At 48.9% G+C, this 22,460-nt stretch overlaps 1 protein-coding gene across 1 annotated transcript; it reads right to left on the bottom strand.

The window, feature by feature from the left end:
* Positions 1–681: 681 nt before the first annotated feature.
* NOX1 (NADPH oxidase 1) lies at positions 682–8,439 on the bottom strand. Its single transcript, XM_074963106.1, has 12 exons — positions 8,394–8,439; positions 7,809–7,919; positions 6,636–6,720; positions 5,771–5,919; positions 5,465–5,646; positions 4,947–5,085; positions 3,834–3,926; positions 3,353–3,588; positions 3,064–3,226; positions 2,672–2,818; positions 2,294–2,418; positions 682–1,278 (listed from the first exon to the last, which is right to left on the bottom strand). Exons 2-12 carry the CDS (start codon positions 7,866–7,868, stop codon positions 1,152–1,154), a joined length of 1,506 nt encoding a protein of 501 aa, XP_074819207.1. The 5' UTR covers positions 7,869–7,919; positions 8,394–8,439; the 3' UTR covers positions 682–1,151.
* Between the last annotated feature and the right edge of the window lie 14,021 nt (positions 8,440–22,460).

Here is a 22,460-nt window from a genome sequence, read left to right as displayed (position 1 = left end):
CACTGGAGTGCTCTGTCCACAACTGCGTGCAGCATAGGAAGCTGTAGTGCAGCTGTTCCCACAACAGCCCTTACACTTGTGTACATCCTTCTGTGAAAGATCTCTTATAGGGCTGAAATGGGTAGCTCATCTTTCAGTCACTACCAATCCTGACATGAAAAATGTAATAGTGGATTGCTAAGCTCCCTTGCTCTCAGCTGGCAGATCAGCTGTGGCTTCTGTATCATTTAAGATATCTTCCATTCCTGGTAATATGTTTTTCTTCTTTTCTGGATATATTCAAACAGGTTTTCTCTCTGTGAGTCACTCTGAATAGGGTTGTTAAACCTTTCTGCTGTGGCTACTGGATGACAGAATATTAAAGGGTTCTGCTCACAGTGTCACCCAACAGAACTGCTGTGATGGGAGAGAAGGTGGCAATTTGACTTTACTACCCTTTGTTTTTTACAGTTAGTGCAGACAGAGCACAGGTTCAACAGACACAGTCAGGCACTAGGTAAATGCTGTGCAGTTGCATCTTAAATTCAACAGAATGGTTCACCTGGGTTGGGTTTTATCACAAGCTGTTTAGAAGAGAAGCAAGTTTTGTTTATTTTAATATTCATTTACAGAAACATTTATTGGAGAACATTTCCCCTTGGTGATGGATCAGCTACAAACGACCTCTGTCCTTCTTCCCAGCAGATTTCCCCCAAGCCCATCATCCTGGAATTCCTCTATCTATGTCCAAAATCAAGTTTAATCATCAATCTCAGCCTTTGTCAGTCCCTTGTGCAGGTGCCACAATCAAACTTTAAGTTCATGCTAATTGCACCAGAAAGTCCATTTCAACTCCCATCTGCCTGTGAGATCACTGTTGACTTCTAGTGACGGAGACCCAGTCCCCTCCCCTTCAAAGGAGATACAAGGTGGAAAACTCAAAAGAACACTTCCTTCAGAGGAATGCAGTGTTGTTTTGGAAGCTCACTACTTCCTCGTGTTTAGTAGGTAGGAGACATGTGGTTTGAATGTCTGTAGTTCCCAGTAGTGTCAGTCAGCGCATCCTCAGCAGGGCCAGGTTGATTCAGTTTTAAAAGGAGCTGTAGAGGATCAGATAATTGCTCTCTGGGAGGTTGTGGTGTCACACCATGTAGTCACCATGTTCCTGCTGCTTAGAAGTTCTCCTTGTTGAAGTAGAATTTGACCTTCCTAGGGTCCAGGCTGGAGTACTGATGGCAGCACTTCTGCAGGCTTTTTGCCAAAGCTTGAGGCCCACAGAGGAACACTCCCACCACAGACCTGCACAGAACAAAGGAGATGTTAGTGCTGGGGAGAAATAATCTGCCCTCCCCAGGCTCTGTCCAGGGCCCTTCACCATCTGTGGGCCTTCACTTGCCTCCATCTTCAGAACACACCCCCATCCCAGTCATTCATTGGTCCCTGCTGATGGGGCAGTGTATCAGATGAATTACATTGCATGTATTAGCCCATAGCTCCAGAGACCACTTAACTCCTAACATCCCTTACGCCCATCACCCCTACCTCAGGAGACTCCAGTCCTCTTTACAGCGTTCCTTCTGAACAGCTGTGTGTGGAAGAGCCATGGAGAAGGATTTTGCTGTGCAGGGTATTTATGATCAGTGCAGGAAACCTTCAGTTCTTCCCAGTGCTTCCCTGAAGGAGACGCGTTGCCATCATCCTATAGCACAGTGGTTTTCACCCTGTGGTCTAACGTCATTCCAAAGGGGTCTGCACCTCCATTTGAAATTTGTTAGAAGTCCACAAATGTGAAAAGGTTTGAAAACCACTGCCATAGAAGGTCCTTGAATTTCTGGCCTTGGGCCCAGTTTTCAGAGATGCTGAGCAGCCATGACTCCACCTGAAGTTAGTAGGAGCTGTAGGTGCTCTGCACCTCTGAAAAACCCAGGCCATTAGAATCCAGTAATCTGAGAGCTCTTCAGTAATTAACCACTGGAACAATTGACCAAGAGTTATGGTGAATTCTCCATCACTGGCAATTTTTAAATCAAGATTGGCTGTTTTTCTAAAATATCTGCTCTAGGAATTATTTTGGCAAGTTCTCTGGCTTGTGTTATACACGGGATCAGATGATTACAATAGTCCCTAACCTATGAATCCAATCGTTCTGGTGCTGTATCATATACAGCTCATTCTCAGTGTCCTTACTTGGCACCTGCGCTTACAGAAGCAGCACTAGACTTGCTGGGCATGCAGTCGGAGGAGGAAGAGGGCAGGCAGTTTGAAGAGGCATTTCAGCTCTGGCAACCTGGTCTCCAGGACACTAGACACTCACCTGGGGTGGGCAGTTGCCACTACAGAGAACTCATTGCTCCACATGGGTCTCCCAAAGGAGGTTTTCTGTTTGAGACCTGTCACCACATCCGTGTCTTTATCAAAGTTGAAAGCTGCTTGGCCAGCCTAGAGTTACAGGAGATGAGGAGTGAGAACAGGCCGACGTCCTGCCACTGCCTGGAACCCAACAGACGGGCTGCAGGAGCCCTCATTCATGAGGCCTTGGCCTCAACTGTTGCCAAGCTCCCTGAGGGGTTAAATGGTAGAATCCCCACTCTGGTGCCTGTGTTCATCTTGTCTAGCTTTTAACATGGTGTTCTCCCCTCCTAGACTATGACACATCTCCTGCCATCAGGACCGTATAGTGTGCGTGACTCACAATGCTGTTGTCCCAGCCTGTGAGGAAGAGTCTGTAGTTCAGGAAACCTGCTTTGCCAGATTCTTCCATCTCTCGCTCCAGGGAGGCGAGCAGGTCATTGAACCAGGCAAACGCACCTGTATCCCGGCAAAGCCAGTAGAAGTAGATCTGGGATCCAACAGCACAAAGAGAAAGAGAGATGTTACTGACAATGGGAGAGCTGTGCACTGCAGTGAAGCAGAGGAGTCCCCATTACAATAAGGACAGATTCAGCAGGAAGGCTGTAGCTTCGCACTCTAGGACAGTGCTGGGGATGGTGGGAAGTTGCACTTTAAGGACACACAAGAGGTTCCTGGGAATGAAGGTCAGACAGGCAGCTGTAGGGCCAGCCTTTCCCCCATTTCACTGGTTACCTTTTTGGTTTTGAGACGCTGGTCTGCATGCTGGAACTTGTACCAGATTGATTTCAGTACAGAGGCAAAGGGCGTGACCCCGATCCCTGCTCCCACCAGCATGGCAACCTCATACTGGAACACGTCTTCACTGGCTGTGCCAAAGGGGCCATCCACCTCTATCCTGGTAAAATAAGGCAGGACCCAGGTAAGAGGTCGAAGCCACCTCCCTGCATCACTTTGTATCACAAAACTCTTCCCAGGGGTTGAGTTCCTTTGGCTTCCTGACTCTAATGCCGCCCTGGCCTACCTGGGTGTCTTTGGTTTCTGCTGCTGAAAGGTATCAATTAGATTCTCTGTCCAGTCCCCTGCTGCCCGGATGTGGACGGAGAAAAAGTCTTCTTCTGGTGCAGAGGTCAGGGTGAAAGGATGCCACTCCAGGCATGAGACAGAGGGACAATTGATGAAAATATACTGGCCCACTTCCATGCTGAAGCCCTTCTTGTGCATCTGTAGTTCCAATACTTTTGATGGGTGCACGACAGCCTGTGGGAAAGGCACATCCACAAAGCATGAGTATGTCCCACCCAGCTGCCACTACAGCATCACCACTACTTGGGCTGAGCCTGGAGTAGCTCAGAGCACCCCACACAGGGAGCCTACAGTGACTCCTGCTGGGAAAGAATGGGATTGGAGTGGCTAGGAGCTCCCACGGGCAGTGCTTCTATCCCATTGCCTACAGTGACTCCTGCTGGGAGAGGCTGCACTGGCTGTGCCGAGACACCCCTTACCTTTGTAACAATGACCCTCTGCTGAGAACGCCAAAAGCGTAATACCCGCTCAAAGACATAGAGAAGGATTGGGCCCAGCACCCACTGCCAGGACTGTGGAGACAGAAGTGAGTAATACATTGTGAGAGCCTTTCCATCTCTGGAGGAGCTGATGGGCACTGAGGGGAGGTCTGGCAGTATAGGACACTGATGTCCCTACAGGGTAATTCCCAGCTCAAACGTTCTCGCCTAATGTTTTGGGAAATGTCTTTATGACACAGGAGACATGGCTCCATGCTGGTGCAGGGTGACATGGGCGCACCAGGATTGGCATTAGTACCTTATACCTATAGAGTACTGTCCCACCCACTCTAATTCAGGTGGTCACATTGCTCCCATCACCGGGGGGTCTGAGCAGAGGGTGAGAGCCATTGCTCAGGATTTGTCCCTGCAATCCATGCCAGTTTGGCACAGAGCTCCCCTGGGTGATGCTCACTAGTGCAGTGTGGGTTACAGTGAGTGAGGGGAGGGTATCTCAGTCTAATGTCAATTCAGAGAGCAGGAGAAAAGCTGGGTTTCCAAGCCCCTCTGCAGAGGGCTGTGTATATTGTTCATGTCATCCCCTCTTCTTAACTCTTTCGACAACTGGCTACTTCCCAGCTGGATGACACTGAAGGCTACCCCCAGAGCAGCAGGTTGGAGCTGCTCTTGCCTGACAGGAGCCTTGCCCTGTACTGTTGCCTGCTGCCATTTCTCACCCACCCTGTCAGGCTGGGAACCAGCAGGGAAGAGGTGGGTTGGCCAGGAGTGTACATTGCGGGGGACGGGGCTCTCTTGGCAAGAAGCACCTGGAAAGTTGAACAGGGCTGAGGCAGGCTGTGAAGGGCCCCCTGTGAGATATACTTGGCATGGAGAGGCTTTAGGGAGGTGGGAGGGAGCTTGTTCTATTGGGAGGCCTGAGTGACAGGAAGGGGAAGGAATTCGGAGAGTCAGAGAACTCCTCTCCCATCACACCATGGAAAATGAGATTGTGTCAGTGGCTGTGCTGCACCCTCCTGATGAGACAAGGGTGAGGTCTGTCAGCCAGCTCAGTGTGGTCTCCTGCCAGCTAATGTCTGCACTGGAAGGACTCACCTCAGCTGGGATGCTCCCAAACTCGGGCTCTTCACAGTGGGAGTGTTTGTTTTTTCTTCCCCAGTGTGTAGGGTCCTGCGCACAGTGCTCGGGGTTGTGCTTATTCAAGCTCTCTGCTGTCTGCCCACGAACAAGACCACTGGGAGAGGAGAGAAATGTCACCACAGCTCTCCTGATCCAAGCCTGCCTACCTCTCTGCTTCACCTTCATAACTGCTCAGCAAAGGAGGAAGGGGAGACGCAGGCTTAGAGATGGGGAGCATGTGATAGCAGGAGGTTCTGCTGGCAAACGGGGGAGGGTGGAACAGTCAGAGGAGGGGGTTGGGTAAAGGGAGGGCGAGACAGGTACTTGGCTGGGAAGCGGGGAGGGTGACAGATGCTCCGCGGCGCTAGGGATGTGGTGTGAGAGTCTCATGCCAGGGTAGGAAGTGGGGAGTGCAGGACAGATGGGGAGGTGGACAGGGCTTGCCAGTGAGATGCCATTTGGGAGTGACGTGTGGCTGCTGTGTGGTGCCTTACGCGATGCCATGGATGACAAGGCCAGCGAAGTAGATGATGAAGAGATGGTGCGTGTACCAGAAGACCTCGAAATAGCTCCTGCGGATGAACTCCATGGAGGAGGTGACCATGAGGATCAGCGCTACAGTGATGATCACGCCTGTCAGGCCCGGGATGGTAGTGAATGTCACGTACGCTGGAGTCTGCAAGAGAACACAGTGAGGAGATGGGGATGGTCACATAAAGTCAGCACAGAATGAAGCCATGGCGCCCTGTGGCAGCCACCCTGGGGCTCACATCCTCACAAGGCAGGCCCTGGGCACTCACCGTGCTGTTGGAGTGGATGGGGTTTAGCCACTTGTTACTCTCCTCATCTTGGTGCAGGTCGGAGAGAATGGAGGAGAGGCTCCCATCCGCAGCTTGCTGGCTGTCATTGTACCACTCAAAGTTACACAGGTGGGCGATGATATGAACAGCTGAACATCACAGACACAGTGAGAGATATTGGAACCTACACCCTGGGAGTCCATCACCCAGGGCATGTCTACACTGGAATAAAAGACCTGCAGCACAGCCATGGCTGGCCTAGCTTAGCTGACTTGGGCTGCAGGGCTAAAATTGCAGGGTAGACATTCGGGCTTGGGCTAGAGCCCAGGCTCTGGGACCCTCCCGCATTGTGGGGTCTCATAGCCTGGGATCCAGCCTGAGCCCAAATGCCTACACAGCAATTTTACAACCCTGCAGCCCTAGCCCTGGGAGCCCAAATCAGCTGACCTGGGCCAGGCGCAGGTATTTAATTGCTGTGTAGACGTACCCTCGGAGATCTGCTGCAAGCCAAGGCAGCACAGCCTGCACTGAAAGGGGCAGCACCCCGCCCATTGCCCTCTTGGATATAGAATACATGCTTGCCACATGGAGACCGTGCTCAGACCCTGATCAACATCCCACTGAGGAAGGCCTGGGCATCTGCTCACTCTGCCCCCAGTAGGGTGCCAATTTTGGTAGGATGTATTCCTGGAGGATTCATCAGATGACATAATGTTTAATTCCTGGACACTCCAGGACAATCCTGGAGGTTTAGCAACCCTAATCCGCAGGCCAGGGGGAACCTGAACCAGCGACTGCTGGTTAGTGCAGCATTTTCCTGTACTGGGTGACGGTTCATGTGCAGTGAGGTGGGTGCCTGAGTTACCTGTGAACAGGGCAATTGTGTAGGCCACAAGCTTGTGGAAGGTGAGGTTGTGATCCAGCTGCTTCCTCATTGTGCGCCTGCAGCACTGCAGGGAGGAGAGGAAATGGTCAGCAAATGGAGAGCTGCTTCCAGACTGTGGGGGCAAGAGGGGCAGGGCCAGTCCCTCTCTGTGTGGGGGTGGGGAGGACTGGGGGCAGAGCAAGCCCCTCCCCATGTTGGGCAGGGGGAGGCTCTAGGGGCGGGCAAGCAGGTGCATGGACACACAGGGCCAGGGGCCATGTTGTGCATTGCATCTAGCTGTAGCCAATGAGGGGACCTTGACCTCAGCTGGAGCCACTTGGGCATTGGTGCGAGCAACCCCACCCCTGTGATTAGCGGCTTTCCCCCTACGCTGCCTCCTGAGGAAAAGCAGCCGATCAGAGCTGCTGTAGGAGGCACATGGAGCCCTCTCCACGTCCTCAGGATCCAGAACACCTTTTGGGTGAGGGAGGAGATGACACCATTCTCAGAGTAGGCAAGGGGGGAGGTGTCCCTTCTCTCCGCCAAGCCCTGGGTCAGTCTGTTCCCTGCCCCTCTTCCTCCATCCCTGCAAGATGCAGAAGGGGTGAAGAGCCCCTGAAGCTGCCCCTCTGGCCTAGCAAAGGGGAGGAGGGGACCGTGCTGCTGCCCCGCAGGTCCTGGAGAGGAGGCTGCAGAACCCCAGAAGCTGCAGGAGGAGCAGCTGCAGGGGGTGGGTGGGTGGATAATTAATTGCTTGGCTGAGGGAGGGGCTGTGGGGGGACACAGAAGTAATTAATGGGAACTATGAGCATTGGGGAGATTGGCGGGAGACCTCACCCAACCCTACCCCATCAAGCAGCAACAGTAAAACCTTCTCACACTGTTCATGTGGAAGTGTTGGAAGCACTGATTTCACACACACACACACATAGCCTGAGCCAGGGGGCATGCAAAGGCCACATCACAAACACAGTAGTATTTGTAAATGATTTTGGGACTAATCTCCTGATGTTTTGATGTCTGGCTCATTCTGTCACTAGTGCGTGACCCTGCTGGGTGTGACTGGCCAGGAGTGCCCGGTGAAGCCAGAATCAGTCCCAGTCCTGGGTGAGCGTTTGTGTGGTGGGATGAGGAGTGATGGTGGGGCAGGTGCATGGAAACACATGGACTCACCGAGCAAGTGCCCCTCAGGAAGGAGAGCAGGTTGCGACACACTGGTAACAGGATCAGCATGCTGTTAAAGTTCAGGCATTTTGCAGAGGCCCGGGCCCATGCCAGCGCAGACTGGGGAGGAGATGGGGATGTGCAAAGACTGGGTCAGTCTCACTTTGTGGGTGCCCACCAGTAACCAGCTATCACTGTATACACCACACTGCATTTGGCTTTAATGCAGGAGCCTGAGGCCCTTCACACACCCCAGGGAGCGGGGGATTTTTCCAGCCTCCCCTCACTGAACAGCAGTGGGTGCTACTGTATGTCAATCACTACTGGCTAGTGTTCTGCCCCAGCCAGCACTAGGCTACTACTGTGATGAAAGCCCAAAGGGGTCACAGCCACAAACAGCCTCCCTGGTGTGGAGCAGAACCAGCAGGAAATGGGGGGCAGGGGGAGTTTACACAGCTGATCCATCTCCAGCCTGAAGGGGGCTGTGATGGGAAAGGCTTCCTGTTTCTGAGATGGGAAACACTCCCAGCTGATAAGGTCAGTATTTGGCAAAAAGGGGGGCAGGGGAGAGAGAGAGGGGGAGACTGTCCTTACCCCAAGTAGTACTCTGGTGTAGTAGAACTTCTTATCCCTGTCAAACAGCAGGAAATAATATACAAACAGGAAAACATTCAGGCCCAACCAGGCTGCCTAGAGAGGGGGGAGAAAAGACAGTTAAATGGCAATTGAAAGACCCCACAATCAAGCAGGGTGTTAGTGTGTCTGAGGGGAGGAGGCAACAACAAAAGAATTGTGTCTCCTTTATTTCACAAAAAGAAAAGGAGTACTTGTGGCACCTTAGAGACTAACCAATTTATTTGAGCATGAGCTTTCGTGAGCTACAGCTCACTTCATTGGATGCATACTGTGGAAACAGTGAACCTTAAAGGGAAATGCTAGTGTACCATAAAATTCAGGAGGGCCAGATCCTCAGTTGCTGTAGCTCTACTGACTTCAGGGGAGTGAGTCCAATTTATACCAGCTCAGGATGTGGCCCACGGGCTGTAATCACTGCATCTAATTAGAAAGCAGAGTGATTACTTGCAACAGCACTTTCAGAGAGGCCCACTGATTTTGGTGCCCATTTTGAGACACTTTGTGCCTGATGTTCTGAGGTGCCAGGACACCCCTTGAGACCAGTAGAAGTTGTGAGAGCTCAGTACTGTGCTGGTGTTCCTGGGAGGAGTTGGCCCTGCAGCCCTAGAGGGTTAAGGCCTCATTTTCTGAAGTGAGAGCACCCACAGACGGCTCCTATTGAAGTCATGGGGAGCTGGATGCCCAGGAGGACGCAGAGCTTGCCACACTGAAGGAACTTCCATTCCCAAATGCTCCTTGTATTGGCAAACCTTAGCACGGCAGACGAGTTCTCAGCAAGAGTCCAGGGGAACTGTGGTGGAAATGAAAGGAGAATGTCCCTGCTACTCCCCATTATCTGAGGTTATTTGGCCTGTAGGTGATGAGGGAAGGACCAGACTAACAGAAAGTCCATCAGCTGGTTCTGTTTGTATCACTGCTCCCACGGGTCTCACCTGTCATCTGGCTTTGGGGGGCTGTTCAGAGCCCGAGCTAGGACTACAGTAGTGCTGCTCAGTCACTCAGTGAGAGGGGTTAGCATCTCCTCTTCCCCCCCCAGGAGTGTGATGCTGTTCATGGACAGTTTCCATTCAGCCCGTCGGATCAAGTCAGCAACATGGTCAGTGACAGGACAATGGGTATCTGAGGGCTGTGTCCTGGCCTAGGTTAGAGGAGTTGCTGGTTCTCAGTCTAGCTCCCAATGGAGAAGTGCCCATATTACAATCCCCTGGCATAGCTGGCACTCTGTCTCAGCAGAGAGGCCAAGGGCAATGCATAAAGTGATCTGAAAAAAGTGGCAGGACTACCATATTGTGGGAGCAGCAGCTTTGGTAAGACCATGTTTAAAATGCACCCCTCAGCAACCCAGGTCAGTGTTTATATATTTATTTAATATGTTGGGTCTGTGACTCCTTGCAAACGCAGCCTTTGCCCTCCCTCAGCACGCACACACACACTAAGCACGGGCTGAATGGGCTATGCAGACAGAATTCCCCTCTCATCCCTCACCTCTCCAGGCCAGGGTAGCAGCTGTTGGGAGGAAGCCAGCCCTGCCAGTATCTAAACTGTCCGTGGTCTGTGGATAAGTACAGGGCTTCCATCTCCAGGGCAGTCAGGCCAGCATCTTTCTCCAGCAGTAGCAGCACTTATCAAACGTCAAGAGAGCCAAAATTCCTCAAAGACGAATCCCACATCAGATCTCTGTGTTTCTATGGTAGCTGTTGGCCACTGAGTTAGATTCTGATCCTGCCGCTGGCTCCATGCAGGCAAACCCCTGTGCCCAGCCCATGCAGAGTCCACTGATGCCAAAGCAGCAGGCATTGCAGATCTTCCAAGATATTTAGATGCCTAACTCCCTTTGAGCATTTGGGCCAAATTCTACTTTCAGTGACAAGGTGTAAATGCAGAGTAACTACTAACTTCTGTTCAGTGACTGACTTTACACCCCTGTAACTGAGAGCAGGATCTGACCCCGTTTCACTAGACACTGTAGATGATTTCTTTCATCTTACACCATAGGTTAGCTTACTTAGTAATTTAGTAGGTGTAGTCACACAGTAATCCTGGGACCAACATGGCTGCAACACCACTGCAAACAAAACTGTCCATGGAATTTAAAGTGTTCCCACTAAGTCAGTGTGTGCGAAGCTGTAACTCAAAGGGAAGCAGAAGGAGGCATTTAAATAATCTAGGACATTCTTAGCAAAGCACGCAAAGTATTTACTATTGAATAGATGCTACCATGACACTAGCCAGCCAGAATCCTAATGGAAAATACAGAAAGAACATGCATTTATTGTTTTAGAATGATTTTTTTATCATTACAGTGTTTTTATTTAATTATGTTATTTGAACCAAATTCAGCAGTCCTTATCGAGCAAAAGTCCCATGGACTTTATTAGGAGGTAACTTGGGCACTTCAGACAGAGCTCAAAGAGGTACTTAAACTCGTGCCTAACTTAACTGTGGCATGTAACCAATGGCTTAAATCAGCCACTGTACCAGCTGACTGGTGGATAGCTAACGTGGTGCTGATTTTTTTTTAAAAAGGCTCCTCGGGTGATCCTGGCAATTACAGGCTGGTAAGCTTAATTTGAGTACTGGCCAAATTGGTTGAAACTATAGTAAAGAACAGAATTATCAGACGTATAGATGAACATGGTGTATTGGGGAAGAGTCAACTCCCTTTTGCAAAGGGAAATCATGCCTCACCAATTTATTAGAATTCTTTGAGAGGGTCAACAAATATTTGGACAGGGGAAATCCAGTGAATATAGTTTACTTGGACTTTCAGAAAACTTTTGACAAGGTCCCTCACCAAAGGCTCTTAAGCAAAGAAAGGAGTCCTGGTTGAAAGATAGGAAACAAAGGGTAGGAATAAATGGTCAGTTTTCACAGCAGAAAGAGATAAATAGCGGGATTCCCCCAAAGATCTGTATGAGAACTAATGCTGTTCAACATATCCATAAATGATCTGGAAAAGGGGATGAACAATGAGGTGGCAAAGGTTGCAGATGACACAAAATAACTCAAGATAGCTAAGTCAAAAGCAGACTAAAAAGAGTTAGAAAGGGGGATCTCACAAAACTGGGTGACTGGGCAAAAAAATGGCAGGAGAAATTCAGTGCTGATAAATACAAAGTAATGCACATTTGAAAACATAATCCCAATTATACACACAAAATGATGGGGTTGAAATTAGCTGTTACTTCTCAAGAAAGAGAACTTGGAGTCATCATGGATAGTTCTCTGAAAACATCTGCTCAATGTGCATCAGCTGTCAAAAAAGCTAACACAATGTTCGGAATCATTAGCAAAGGGATGGATAATAAGACAGAACATATCATAGTGCTACTATATAAATCCATGGTCCTCCCATACCTTGAATATTGTGTGTAGTTCTGGTCACCCTTTCTCAAAAAAGATATGTTAGAATTGGAAAAGGTTCCCTTTTAATGATTAAGGGTATGGAACAGTTTTCATATGAGGATAAATTAAAAAGGCTGGTACTGTTCAGCTTGGAAAAGAGACAACAGAGGGGAATATGATCGAGGTCTATGAAATCATGAACGATGTGGAAAAAGTGAATAAGGAAGTTGTTTATTGCTTCACATAACACAGGAACCAGGCGTCACCTCGTGAAATTAATAGGCAGCAGGTTTAAAACACAAATAAGGGCACATGGCCGCCAGGGGTGGCTAACCCCGCACCCTCCCCTTCTGCCCCCCCTTCTCCCCCTTTAACCTCCCCCTCCCCTGCAGGAGCCCAAAACACCCCCACCACAGCCCCAGCCTCGGTGCGCTGCAGCCTCAGGTCCCACAGCCCCTGGGCGGTGCGTCCATACTGCCTCCAGCCCTGGTGCTTCAGGAGGCCGGGCAGCACGGACACCGTGTCCCCAGCCCTGGGTATCTGGGCAGCATGGTCACTGCAGCCCCCAGTCCAGTTGCTCAGGCGGCTGGGTGGCATGGTCGCCGCACCCCCAGCCCCAGGGTCGGGTGGCCGGGCAGCGCGGTCGCCACACCTCCAGCCCCAATGCTCAGGCAGCACGGTCGCTGCACCCCCAGCCCCGGGGCTCCGGGCGGCCCCCAGTTCCAGTGCTCGGGCGGCCAACCTCGGAGCGCCGAGCAGGCAGCATGGCCCAGCACCAGCGTCCCCGAGTCCCTGCAGGAGGCACACTGGCCTGGGGGTGGGGCCACGGTAGGCTGTCTGGGGAGGCAAAGCCTCCCCTTTCCTAGGATACCCACCACCCATGATAAGGAAGGTTTCAGAGTAGCAGCCGTGTTAGTCTGTATTCGCAAAAAGAAAAGGAGTACTTGTGGCACCTTAGAGACTAACCAGTTTATTTGAGCACAAGCTTTCGTGAGCTACAGCTCACTTCATCGGATGCGTTCAGTGGAAAATACAATTCTGAATGCATCATTCAATGAAGTGAGCTGTAGCTCACAAAAGCTTATGCTCAAATAAATTGGTTAGTCTCTGAGGTGCCACAAGTCCTCCTTTTCTTTTCATGATAAGGAAGTTCTTCATCACACAACCTATAGAACTCATTGCCTGGGGATGTTGTGAAAGCCAAAAGTAAAACTGGGTTCAGAAAAGAATTAGACAAGTTAATGGAGAATAGGTCCATCAATGGCTATTAGCCAGTAAGATCAGGGACACAACCCCATGCTCTGGGTGTCCCTAAACCTCCAATTGCTAGAAGCTGGTACTGGATGACAGGTGATGGATCACTCAGTACGTTGCTCTGTTCCATTCACTCACTCTGAAGCATCTGGCCACTCTCAGAATACTGGACTAGATGGCCCATTGCTCTGACCAAGTATGGTCCTTCTTACGCTTTTATGTTTAAACATATGAGTCGTCTAATTAACATCAAGGGGACTACTCGCATGCTTAAAGTTAGGCACGTGTTTCAACACCTGCCTGAATCGGAGCCTTTATTATTTAAGTGTTGCCAATCTGTATAACACAAGCAGATAGTCCTTGTCCTGAAGATCTCACTGTCTAAAATGGATTAACTATTTAGGCCTTGATACTATAACAAGCTTTGCACTGGTATAATATGGGCCCTGTGAAGGAAGAAGGGGTCCACGGGGTGTGTGACCCTAGTAAATCAGTAGAGCCCTGAGCGATACAAAATTTGTATCGGCATCCGATCCGCAAAAATGATCCAGATGCGGGTATCTGTGGATATAAAGCAGATATCCGTGGATTTGCAGGGCTCTATAGATCAGTGCCTTAGGTACAATGCTGTCTTTCTATCACTTCCACTGTTTCTTTCTCACAAAGGCGATGAACTGGATTCCACAGCAAGCAACTATGATGTAATATATAAGAGATCATGACCTTAGGTTGGGACTAAGCAGGGGAGCAGATAAATTCTTAACAAAATTATGCTGTTGTCATTCCTTTAGCTATAAAGAATGAGGAAAGGGAAATAGAGAAAATGTTTGACATGGCAGCAGGGTTTTGTAGTTTTCTCTGAAGAAATCCTTAAATATAATAAAAGTTGAACTGACAGAATGGTGGGGGGGGGGGAAATCTGTGAATATTCATTCAACTTGAAAACCAGATTTTGATGTAACTGTGTTTGGCCCCATCTTTTGTTGCTTTTGCTTTCCATGAACATTTGAGCAGCCAGGTTTTACCAGTGCGAATATTCCCAAAAAACAAATTTGAAGCCTGAATATTTCCCAAAAGCAACATTTCAGATTGTGTATTCAATTACAAAATTCAGCATTCTAAATGTGTGATGTGTTGGCTAGTTGCATCAGTTGTCCAGTCAGGAGACAGAAACAACACTTAAGGTGACTTAAGTGACTGACGAACAGAGACTGAATTTTACATTTCGAATATCAAACATTTGCAACACCCTGATTGTGAGTAGAGCTGATTGGGGGTTTTCTTGCAAAATGATTTTTCAATGGAAAAAGTACTTTCCACAAAATCAAAAATTTCCATGGGACATGTTTAATTTTTGTTGAAATGTTTCAGTTTTCTGTCAGGAAAATCAAAATGAAATATTGAGTTTTGAGACAGTTTGACCCAGATTGAAACATTTAGGTTTGTTGAACAGAGTTGAAACATTTTGTTACACAAAGTAAAACTAAAAAGAAAAGGAGTACTGTCTTCTGCAATTTCCACAGTATGCATCCGATGAAGTGAGCTGTAGCTCACGAAAGCTCATGCTCAAATAAACTGGTTAGTCTCTAAGGTGCCACAAGTACTCCTTTTCTTTTTTCTTTTTACGAATTCTCATTGAGGCACTGCAGCACCACAGGCCAATGAAGTTTAATATCAAACTGGCTCAACACAAAAAATTTTGATTTGTTTCAACACACCACAATGAAACACTTCCATTGTTTCTACTGAAAATATCAAAATGAAATGTTTCAAATCGAAATTTGCCAGCATTTTCATTCTGTGAAAAAATTCAGTATTTTGACTCTTTGTCCCAATGAGGGATGATAGCAAGTGTCAAAATATTGGAATTTCCTATGCAACGGAAATTCCAACTTTTGCTAAGCTCTGTTTGGGAGCTATTCACATTGGGGGTAACATTTCATGAAGAAAGTCACTAATCAATTTGGATAAAAATATCTGGCAATTTCACAATCTGATCATTAAGTTTTCTTTAATGGAAAAAGAGGGGAAATTCAAGGAATAAATTATTTGCTTAGTAATAAATACTTTAGATTTTAATCAGTTAGTTTGAACATAAAACAAAGATTTGAGTGATTATTTAAAAAAAAAAAAATACAGATTTTCAAAAGACCTCAGGCCAAATGTATTCCTGGTGTGACTCATTCCAAGCCAACTGAATCATGCTATAGATTATTTTTTCCTTTCTCTTTCCTGTTTTAATACCTTGTCTAAGTAGCCAGCCTATTTATCCTCCTTCCAAGCAAGCCCCAGTTGTGGAGTTTTGTAAGGACCCGATTCAAGGCAGCATTTTAGCATGTTCTTAATGTGTGCTAAAATCCCTGTGCTTACAGGTAAGAATGTGCTGAGTTGGGGCCTAAATCTTTTTAAGTTCATAAGTCTATTTCATTCAGGTTTATTCAGTAAAGCTACTGGTAGTTGTACAAAATGAACAGTATTTGCCATTTCTCCATGACCAACTAGTGCTAGATATCTTTTTTTTAAATGAGTCCCTCATGATCTAAAAAGAATCTCTAACTGGATATGAATAAAGAGTCACTTACGATCACCACAGCTGGAAACCAGTGGTTCACGACCCAGTTTCCCATTGGTGTTCTACAAGGTTCTGTGCTGTTGTCACTCTTCTCTGGCTGCCTGTGTGTCCAGATAGATTCGCGTTTTCTGTCTCTGTATCCCTCAGGATCTGTTTGTGATTCGGTGTGTCTCTCTTTTAACTTGTTTCACCTGTTTTATATGCTTGGCAGGAGATCTGGCCCATGACACTGGAACTGCAGGGGTTTTCCCTGCTGGACTTCCATTAAGGAAATGCTAAGCGTTATTTTTTTTAAACTCTAACAGATTCTCTTAGAAAGGGCCTGACTGCTCTACTGAGAAACACCTACGGCAAAACACCAGCCTTGTCTATCCGGAATAATATTCATGAGCCTTTATTCATTTATTCAATGCACCCAGGCTAGGGCACACCCAAACCAGGGCGAGTTTCACAATACTTGGTGTTTTTCTGCAAGCCCCAGCTCCTGGAGTCAAGTGGTCTTGAGAGATTCTAGCCCACATGGTTGCAGAGAGCAGCTGGAACATGTGACCTGCGTGATGGCTCAGAAACCAAAAACCAAATAAAAAGACTGAGGGTGGGGCAGTTATATGCACTCGTGGTGCCGGACTCCAGCAATATTCAGGGCCGGGGGGCCGGCTCCACCAATGTTTGGGGCCGGGTCTCTTCCCCCGGCTCCGCCTGCCGCCCCGCCCGCGCCTTCCCCGACCCCCACTTACTGCTCCCGCTCACCTCCCCTGGCCCCGGAGCCTGCAGCTCACGCTGACTCTGCTCTGCCGGCTCCCCGCATCAACTGCTGCCGCAGGGTCCTAGTGCCCCCTATTCCCTAATGGCAGGGCAGGCTGCCCTTACCCTGCCCTTCCGCCCTAGCCCTGAGCCTCTCCAACGCCCCAGGCCCCTCATCCCCCCTCACCCTAATCCTCTGTCCCAGCCCTGAGCCCCTCCCAAACCCCTCATCCCCAGCCCCACAGCCCTCACCCCTTCTATCCCCAAACTCCCTCCCAGAGCCTGCACCCCTCACCCCCTCCCACACTCCCACCCCAGCCCAGAGCCTGCACCCAAACCCCTCCCAGAGCCTGCACCCCAGACCCCCTCCCCCACCCAAACTCTCTCCTAGAGCCTGCACCCCTCCTGCACCCTAATCCCCAGCCCAGGACGTGCACCCCAGACCTCCTCCCCCCACCCAAACTCCCTCCCAGAGCCTTAGGCAGGTGGGGGGGCGGAGTTTGGGGGGGCAAGTTCTGGGCACCACCAAAATTTCTACGAACCTGCCACCCAGCCCTCCCCCATATTATTATTTTGAAAAAAATCTCATGATGTGCGAGGGCCTGACTCATGATATTTGAATTCCTGGGGCTGGCAATACTGGAGATGGGATGTGTAGGGCCGGTGTCTGTGTGCATGTATCAGAAATGGGTGTGAACTAGGAAACTCAAATCCAGATTTGGATCCAGCTCAGAGGTGTATGGAGTCAGAGTTCTGGTTTGGCCAGTCATAGAGATGGTCCTGAACAGGGGAGTTTGCAGCCAGCTTGAACTTCTCCAAAGATGAAGTGCTTGAGATCCATCTCCAGAGTGGTTTCAGAACTCTGCAGGGATAGATGGTGTTGTCCCAGTCAGCTGTTAGAAAGACAGGAGAAGAAGTATCAGGGAGACTAGATGGCTCAAGTGACTGTTAAATGGGATATGCTGCCTTTCTCTCTGGGACAGCTCAGGAGTGACAGAAGTGTGTTACAATCCGGTGGCTGTTTGGTGATCCATCCAGAATGTGTTTGGCCTTTGATTAGTTCTTAACTGACAAGTGTTTACATCACAAAAAAATGTTCCCCTGCTGAGTGAATTCATCTCTGTGTGGCAGGAAAAGGGGGAGTACTCTCCAAGGCTAACTGATCTTTGGGAGTGGAGCGTGTTCTCACGAGTCCATTTCTGAGGGAAGTGGGAGAATGCGCTCCCTGCTCCGTGCAGAAAGGATTTCCCAGAATTGGCCAGGTGCTGCATGGGGCTTTTCACCGTCCTCCAAAGCAACGGATAGCGCTGGAGGCAGGCAGCAGATTCAGTAGTCTGGTTTGCTAGGCAAATCCTGTTCCGCATCTGCCTCCCCGCACAATCCCTGCCACAGGTGTTTTATGAGAAAAATGCAAAAGGCAGGGTATGACTGTACAGTTCAACTAGGTAAGTTGTAACAGTTTAATTTAAACGGTTTCAGCTTTGCTACTGAGGGAGCGGGGCTTGGAGTCTACCTGCAATCCTACTACCTAGGATAAGAATCAGGAAGCAGTGTCATCTAGGTCTGATTTGCACACCTGCTGAGCACCTGCAGTTCTCATTGACTTCTGCTGGAGCTAAGGGTGCTCAGCATTTCTCAGAAATCAGGCTGACAGTGATCAGGACACTGGAAGATCAAGAAAGGGAATTAGTATGTGTAGGGTACCAAATTTGGAATCAGGACACCTGGGTTCTATGCCTGCCTCTGTCACTGATTAGCTGGGTGACTTTGTACAAGTAATTTTTCCTCTCTGGGTCCCCACTGTCTATTTAGATTGTAAATTCTTTGATACAGGGACTGTCTTTTACTATGTACAGTAGAACCTCAGAGTTATGAATACCTCAGGAATGGAGGTTGTTCATAACTCCGAACAAAATGTTATGGTTGTTCTTTCAAAAGTTCACAATTGAACATTGACTTAATACAGTTTTGAAACTTTACTATCCAGAAGAAAAATGCTGTTTTAACCATCTTAATTTAAATGAAACTAGCACAGAAAGTTTCCTTACCTTGTCAATTTTTTTAAACTTTCCCTTTATTTTTAGTAGTTTAAATTTAACACAGTTCTGTCCTGTATTTGCTTTTCTTTTCTTTTCTTTTCTTTTTTTGGTCTCTGCTGCTGTCTGACTGCGTACTTCCGGTTCCAAATGAGGTGTGGTTGACTGGCCAGTTCGTAACTCTGGTGTTCGTAACTCTGAGGTTCTACTGTATATGTACAGGTTTCAGAGTAACAGCCGTGTTAGTCTGTATTCGCAAAAAGAAAAGGAGTACTTGTGGCACCTTAGAGACTAACCAATTTATTTGTATATGTACAGTTCCTAGCACAAATGGAGCCCTGATCCATGTTGGGGCCCCTTGGTGCTAACATAAAAAAACTAATAACAAGATCCAGGTGGATGTTACTGGATGTTGAGTGGGACAACAAAAGCTTCCCTGTAAAAAGGGAGCTCCCTGCAATGCTGCATGGTACTTGGCCAGTGTCCCTTTCACTCCAGCATGCGTGCGCGCACACACACACTCACTCAGCAATCCCAAATCAGCTCAGAGCACTGCCTTACCTGTGACACAGGTGCCAGCAAGTGCATAGCTGGGGCTGGAGCTGGCAGCTAGAAAACACTGTAAAGGGGCGAATATTGTTTTTCCCCAACGCTCCCTTTACTGTAGCATGCCCTTGCTCCTATTCTGTAAGGGGAGAATGTGACAGAGAGGAGAGTATGATGGGCCCTGTTTCTTTTCTCTCCCCCCTCTCAAGGGCAGTGCCCTCCTATTCCCACCCCTGCCTTACATCCCCCATGGAACTATCCCCTGTGCTGGTCTGGCCTGCCTGTGTGGAAGGCAGCTGATAATCATGGGGCTGAGGTGGACTCACCAGCAACCACACAACAGAACCACTAACCCAGGAACCTATCCTTGCAACAAAGCCCATTGCCAACTGTGTCCAAATATCTATTCAGGGGACACCATCATAGGGCCTACTCACATCAGCCACACTATCAGAGGCTCGTTCACCTGCACATCTACCAATGTGATCTATGCCATCATGTGCCAGCAATGCCCCTCTGCCATGCACATTGGTCAAACTGGACAGTCTCTACATAAAAGAATAAATGGACACAAATCAGATGTCAAGAATTATAACATTCAAAAACCAGTCGGAGAACACTTCAATCTCTTTGGTCACTCGATTACAGACCTAAAAGTTGCAATTCTTCAAGAAAAAAACTTCAAAAACAGACTCCAATGAGAGACTGCTGAATTGGCATTAATTTGCAAACTGGATACAATTAATTTAGGCTTGAATAGAGACTGGGAGTGGATGGGTCATTACACAAAGTAAACTATTTCTCCTATTTTCCACTAAATGCATCCGATGAAGTGAGCTATAGCTCATGAAAGCTTATGCTCAAATAAATTTGTTAGTCTCTAAGGTGCCACAAGTACTCCTTTTCTATTTCCCCATGTTTATTTCCCCCCCCGCCCCACTGTTCCTCAGACGTTCTTGTCAACTGCTGGAAACGGCCCACCTTGATTATCACTACAAAAAGTTTCCCCCCCCCCACACTCTCCTGCTGGTAATAGCTCACCAGAAGTGATCACTCTGGTTACAGTGTGTATGGTAACACCCATTGTTTCATGTTCTCTATGTATATAAATCTCCCCACTGTATTTTCCACTGAATGCATCCAATGAAGTGAGCTGTAGCTCACGAAAGCTTATGCTCAGATAAATTTGTTAGTCTCTAAGGTGCCACAAGTACTCCTGTTCTTTTTGTGAATACAGACTAACACGGCTGCTACTCTGAAATCTGATCCCCAACACTTGTGTTTAGTGGCTCTAGGAAGCACAGGTCTCCTCTACACTGGGGATTAAACCATCAGGGACCACCTGATGATATAGCTGCACTGGCACAACCCCCCAGTGTAGACAGGCAGCACCCCTGTAAGCACAGGGAAGGCTGCACTGATGCATTTTCATAGCCAGTCAGCACTAGGGCTATTCACTAGTTCAGCCATGCTAGTGGCTAGACACCAATACCTGGGGCAAACCTCCACTGTGGACTGGGCCTTTGGCAGTAAGTGGGGTAGCATGCACCTCCCATGTGGGAGAGGACCTTAGAATGCACCTGAGTAGTGGAAGTTAACCCTTAGGATGCTGCAGCGCAGGAGGCTTATGCACATGCGCTGCCCTCTGTCTCTGGGGACAAACTTGTCATTTTGTATTTGGTGCCCAGATGTTTAGGATTTATACCGCACCTTAGAGTAGGTAGGGACCATGGTGATGGGCGTATCAGAAACGGATGGATGAGTAACCTGCCTTCTACAAGAACCCAAACTCTCCAACCCACCCGCTGTCATCTGGGAATGAAAGGGTGGCCTAAGGTCTGTGCTTGGTGAATGTCTGTGATGCCATGAGGACTGATTCAGCAGGGAAGGGACTAGCCTGCAGGGTTCTGTTTCCCCAAGGGCCTTCCTTCCCCACTGTCACACCCATCTGCATTTCCCGGGTCTGAGGTTCCAAGCACAGCAGCTCAGGGTTGGCTGTGGAAAATCCCCTGTATTTAATTAACTGCTCTAGCCTCTGGGAGAACTCCCACCATGCTTGCTAATCAGTCTTCTCCATGCTCAACTGATTTTGCTGGACCAAACTATGTTGCCCCCAAAGCTGAGACTCAACTTCTGTGAAATACAAATGACTACGGCAGATAGTCTGTGCAGCACTTGGCTGCCTGTATAGGGTGCCAGCCTTTGTTTGCTTGGTCTCCCCATGCTCAAAAACTGGTTATGCAGGTTAGCAATTCCTCCACCCGCTTCTGTAGCAACACTTCCCTTCAGGGTTCCCTGAGTTAGGGCACTTTCAGGGAGAAACCTCCTTCTCTGGCTTAGATCTCCAGGTACTACCTGTATTTCCATCTGGTGGGAGTAATGTCCTGCCTGCACATGAGCCCCACCAGGAAAGCTTCTACCCCTGCCACAGCTGGTGCAGAAAATGTTCACAGATAAGAGTTGGAGCCTGCTATCCCTTGTTCTCTCCTGGCTGTGCCTCTGTGGAGAGGCTTAGCAGGTTTGGGTTGCAAGGCTGGTTTTGTTTGCCTAGCCCTGCTTTCGACATTTCCTGCCCACCAGCTGTGAGGGCCAACTTGAGGGCCGATATTCATAATGCTAGGCAGGAGTGGGGTGTACTCCTATCCTTCCTTTTCAGAGCTCTAGTGCAGTGGTTCTCAAATTGGGTCAGGACCCCAAAGTGGATCACAACCCCATTTTAATGGGGCTGCCAGGGCTGGTGTTAGACCTGCTGGGACCCGGGGCTGAAGCCCAAGCCTCACCACCCAGGGCCAAAGCCGAAGTCTGAGCCCTACCGTCCAGGTGCAGAAGCTGAAGCCTGAGGGCTTCAGCCCTGGGTGGTGGGGCTTTAATTACAGGCCCCCCCCTCACCCCCCATCCAGGGCTGAAGACCTTGGTTTCAGCTTTGATCCCCCAACCTAGGACAGTGGGGCTTGGGCTTTGGCTCCGCCTGGGGGAGTGGGGCTCGGGGATGCTCAGCCTTTGGTCCCCCCTCCTGGGGTCGTATAGTAATTTTTGTTGTCGGAAGGGGGTCACAGTGCAATGAAGTTTGGGAACTGCTGCTCTAGTGACATAGAGGTGTTCTCTCAGGCTTGCTCTGGCCTCCAGGACAGCTGCTGTCTAGGCTCAGGGCTATACTGCCATGTATATTTAGACAAGACCCTCCGTGCACCCAGATACTGGATGCTGTGCTCTGAGGTATGAGATGTGGTACTTCATCTAGACTGCCCTGCTGCGCCAGGGACAGTAATGTTAGCATTTGCAGTTATCTCCACTGCAAACATAAGACTGCATTCCCCACGTCTCCCTGGAGAGGGAGCTCTTCCCTCCAGAGATTTGTTTCACAAACAGCTAGAGGAGGGAAACTGGTGTTGCAATTGGATGTGGGTGAGACTGAGGGAAGTTTGAAGCCAGACTAGAGTTCCCCAGAATTCAGGGGCCTTCCAGGCTTTCCCAGAGGATGAAGGGGCAGGATCCAGTGTTCAGTTTGGACTCAACTAGCATACACTA

This window comes from Natator depressus, chromosome 9, assembly GCF_965152275.1.
Source record: "Natator depressus isolate rNatDep1 chromosome 9, rNatDep2.hap1, whole genome shotgun sequence".
In the NCBI taxonomy this organism is placed as follows: Eukaryota; Metazoa; Chordata; order Testudines; family Cheloniidae; genus Natator; species Natator depressus.
Note: the sequence above shows the minus strand (reverse complement) of the source record. Positions and strands in the feature narration are given on the sequence as shown.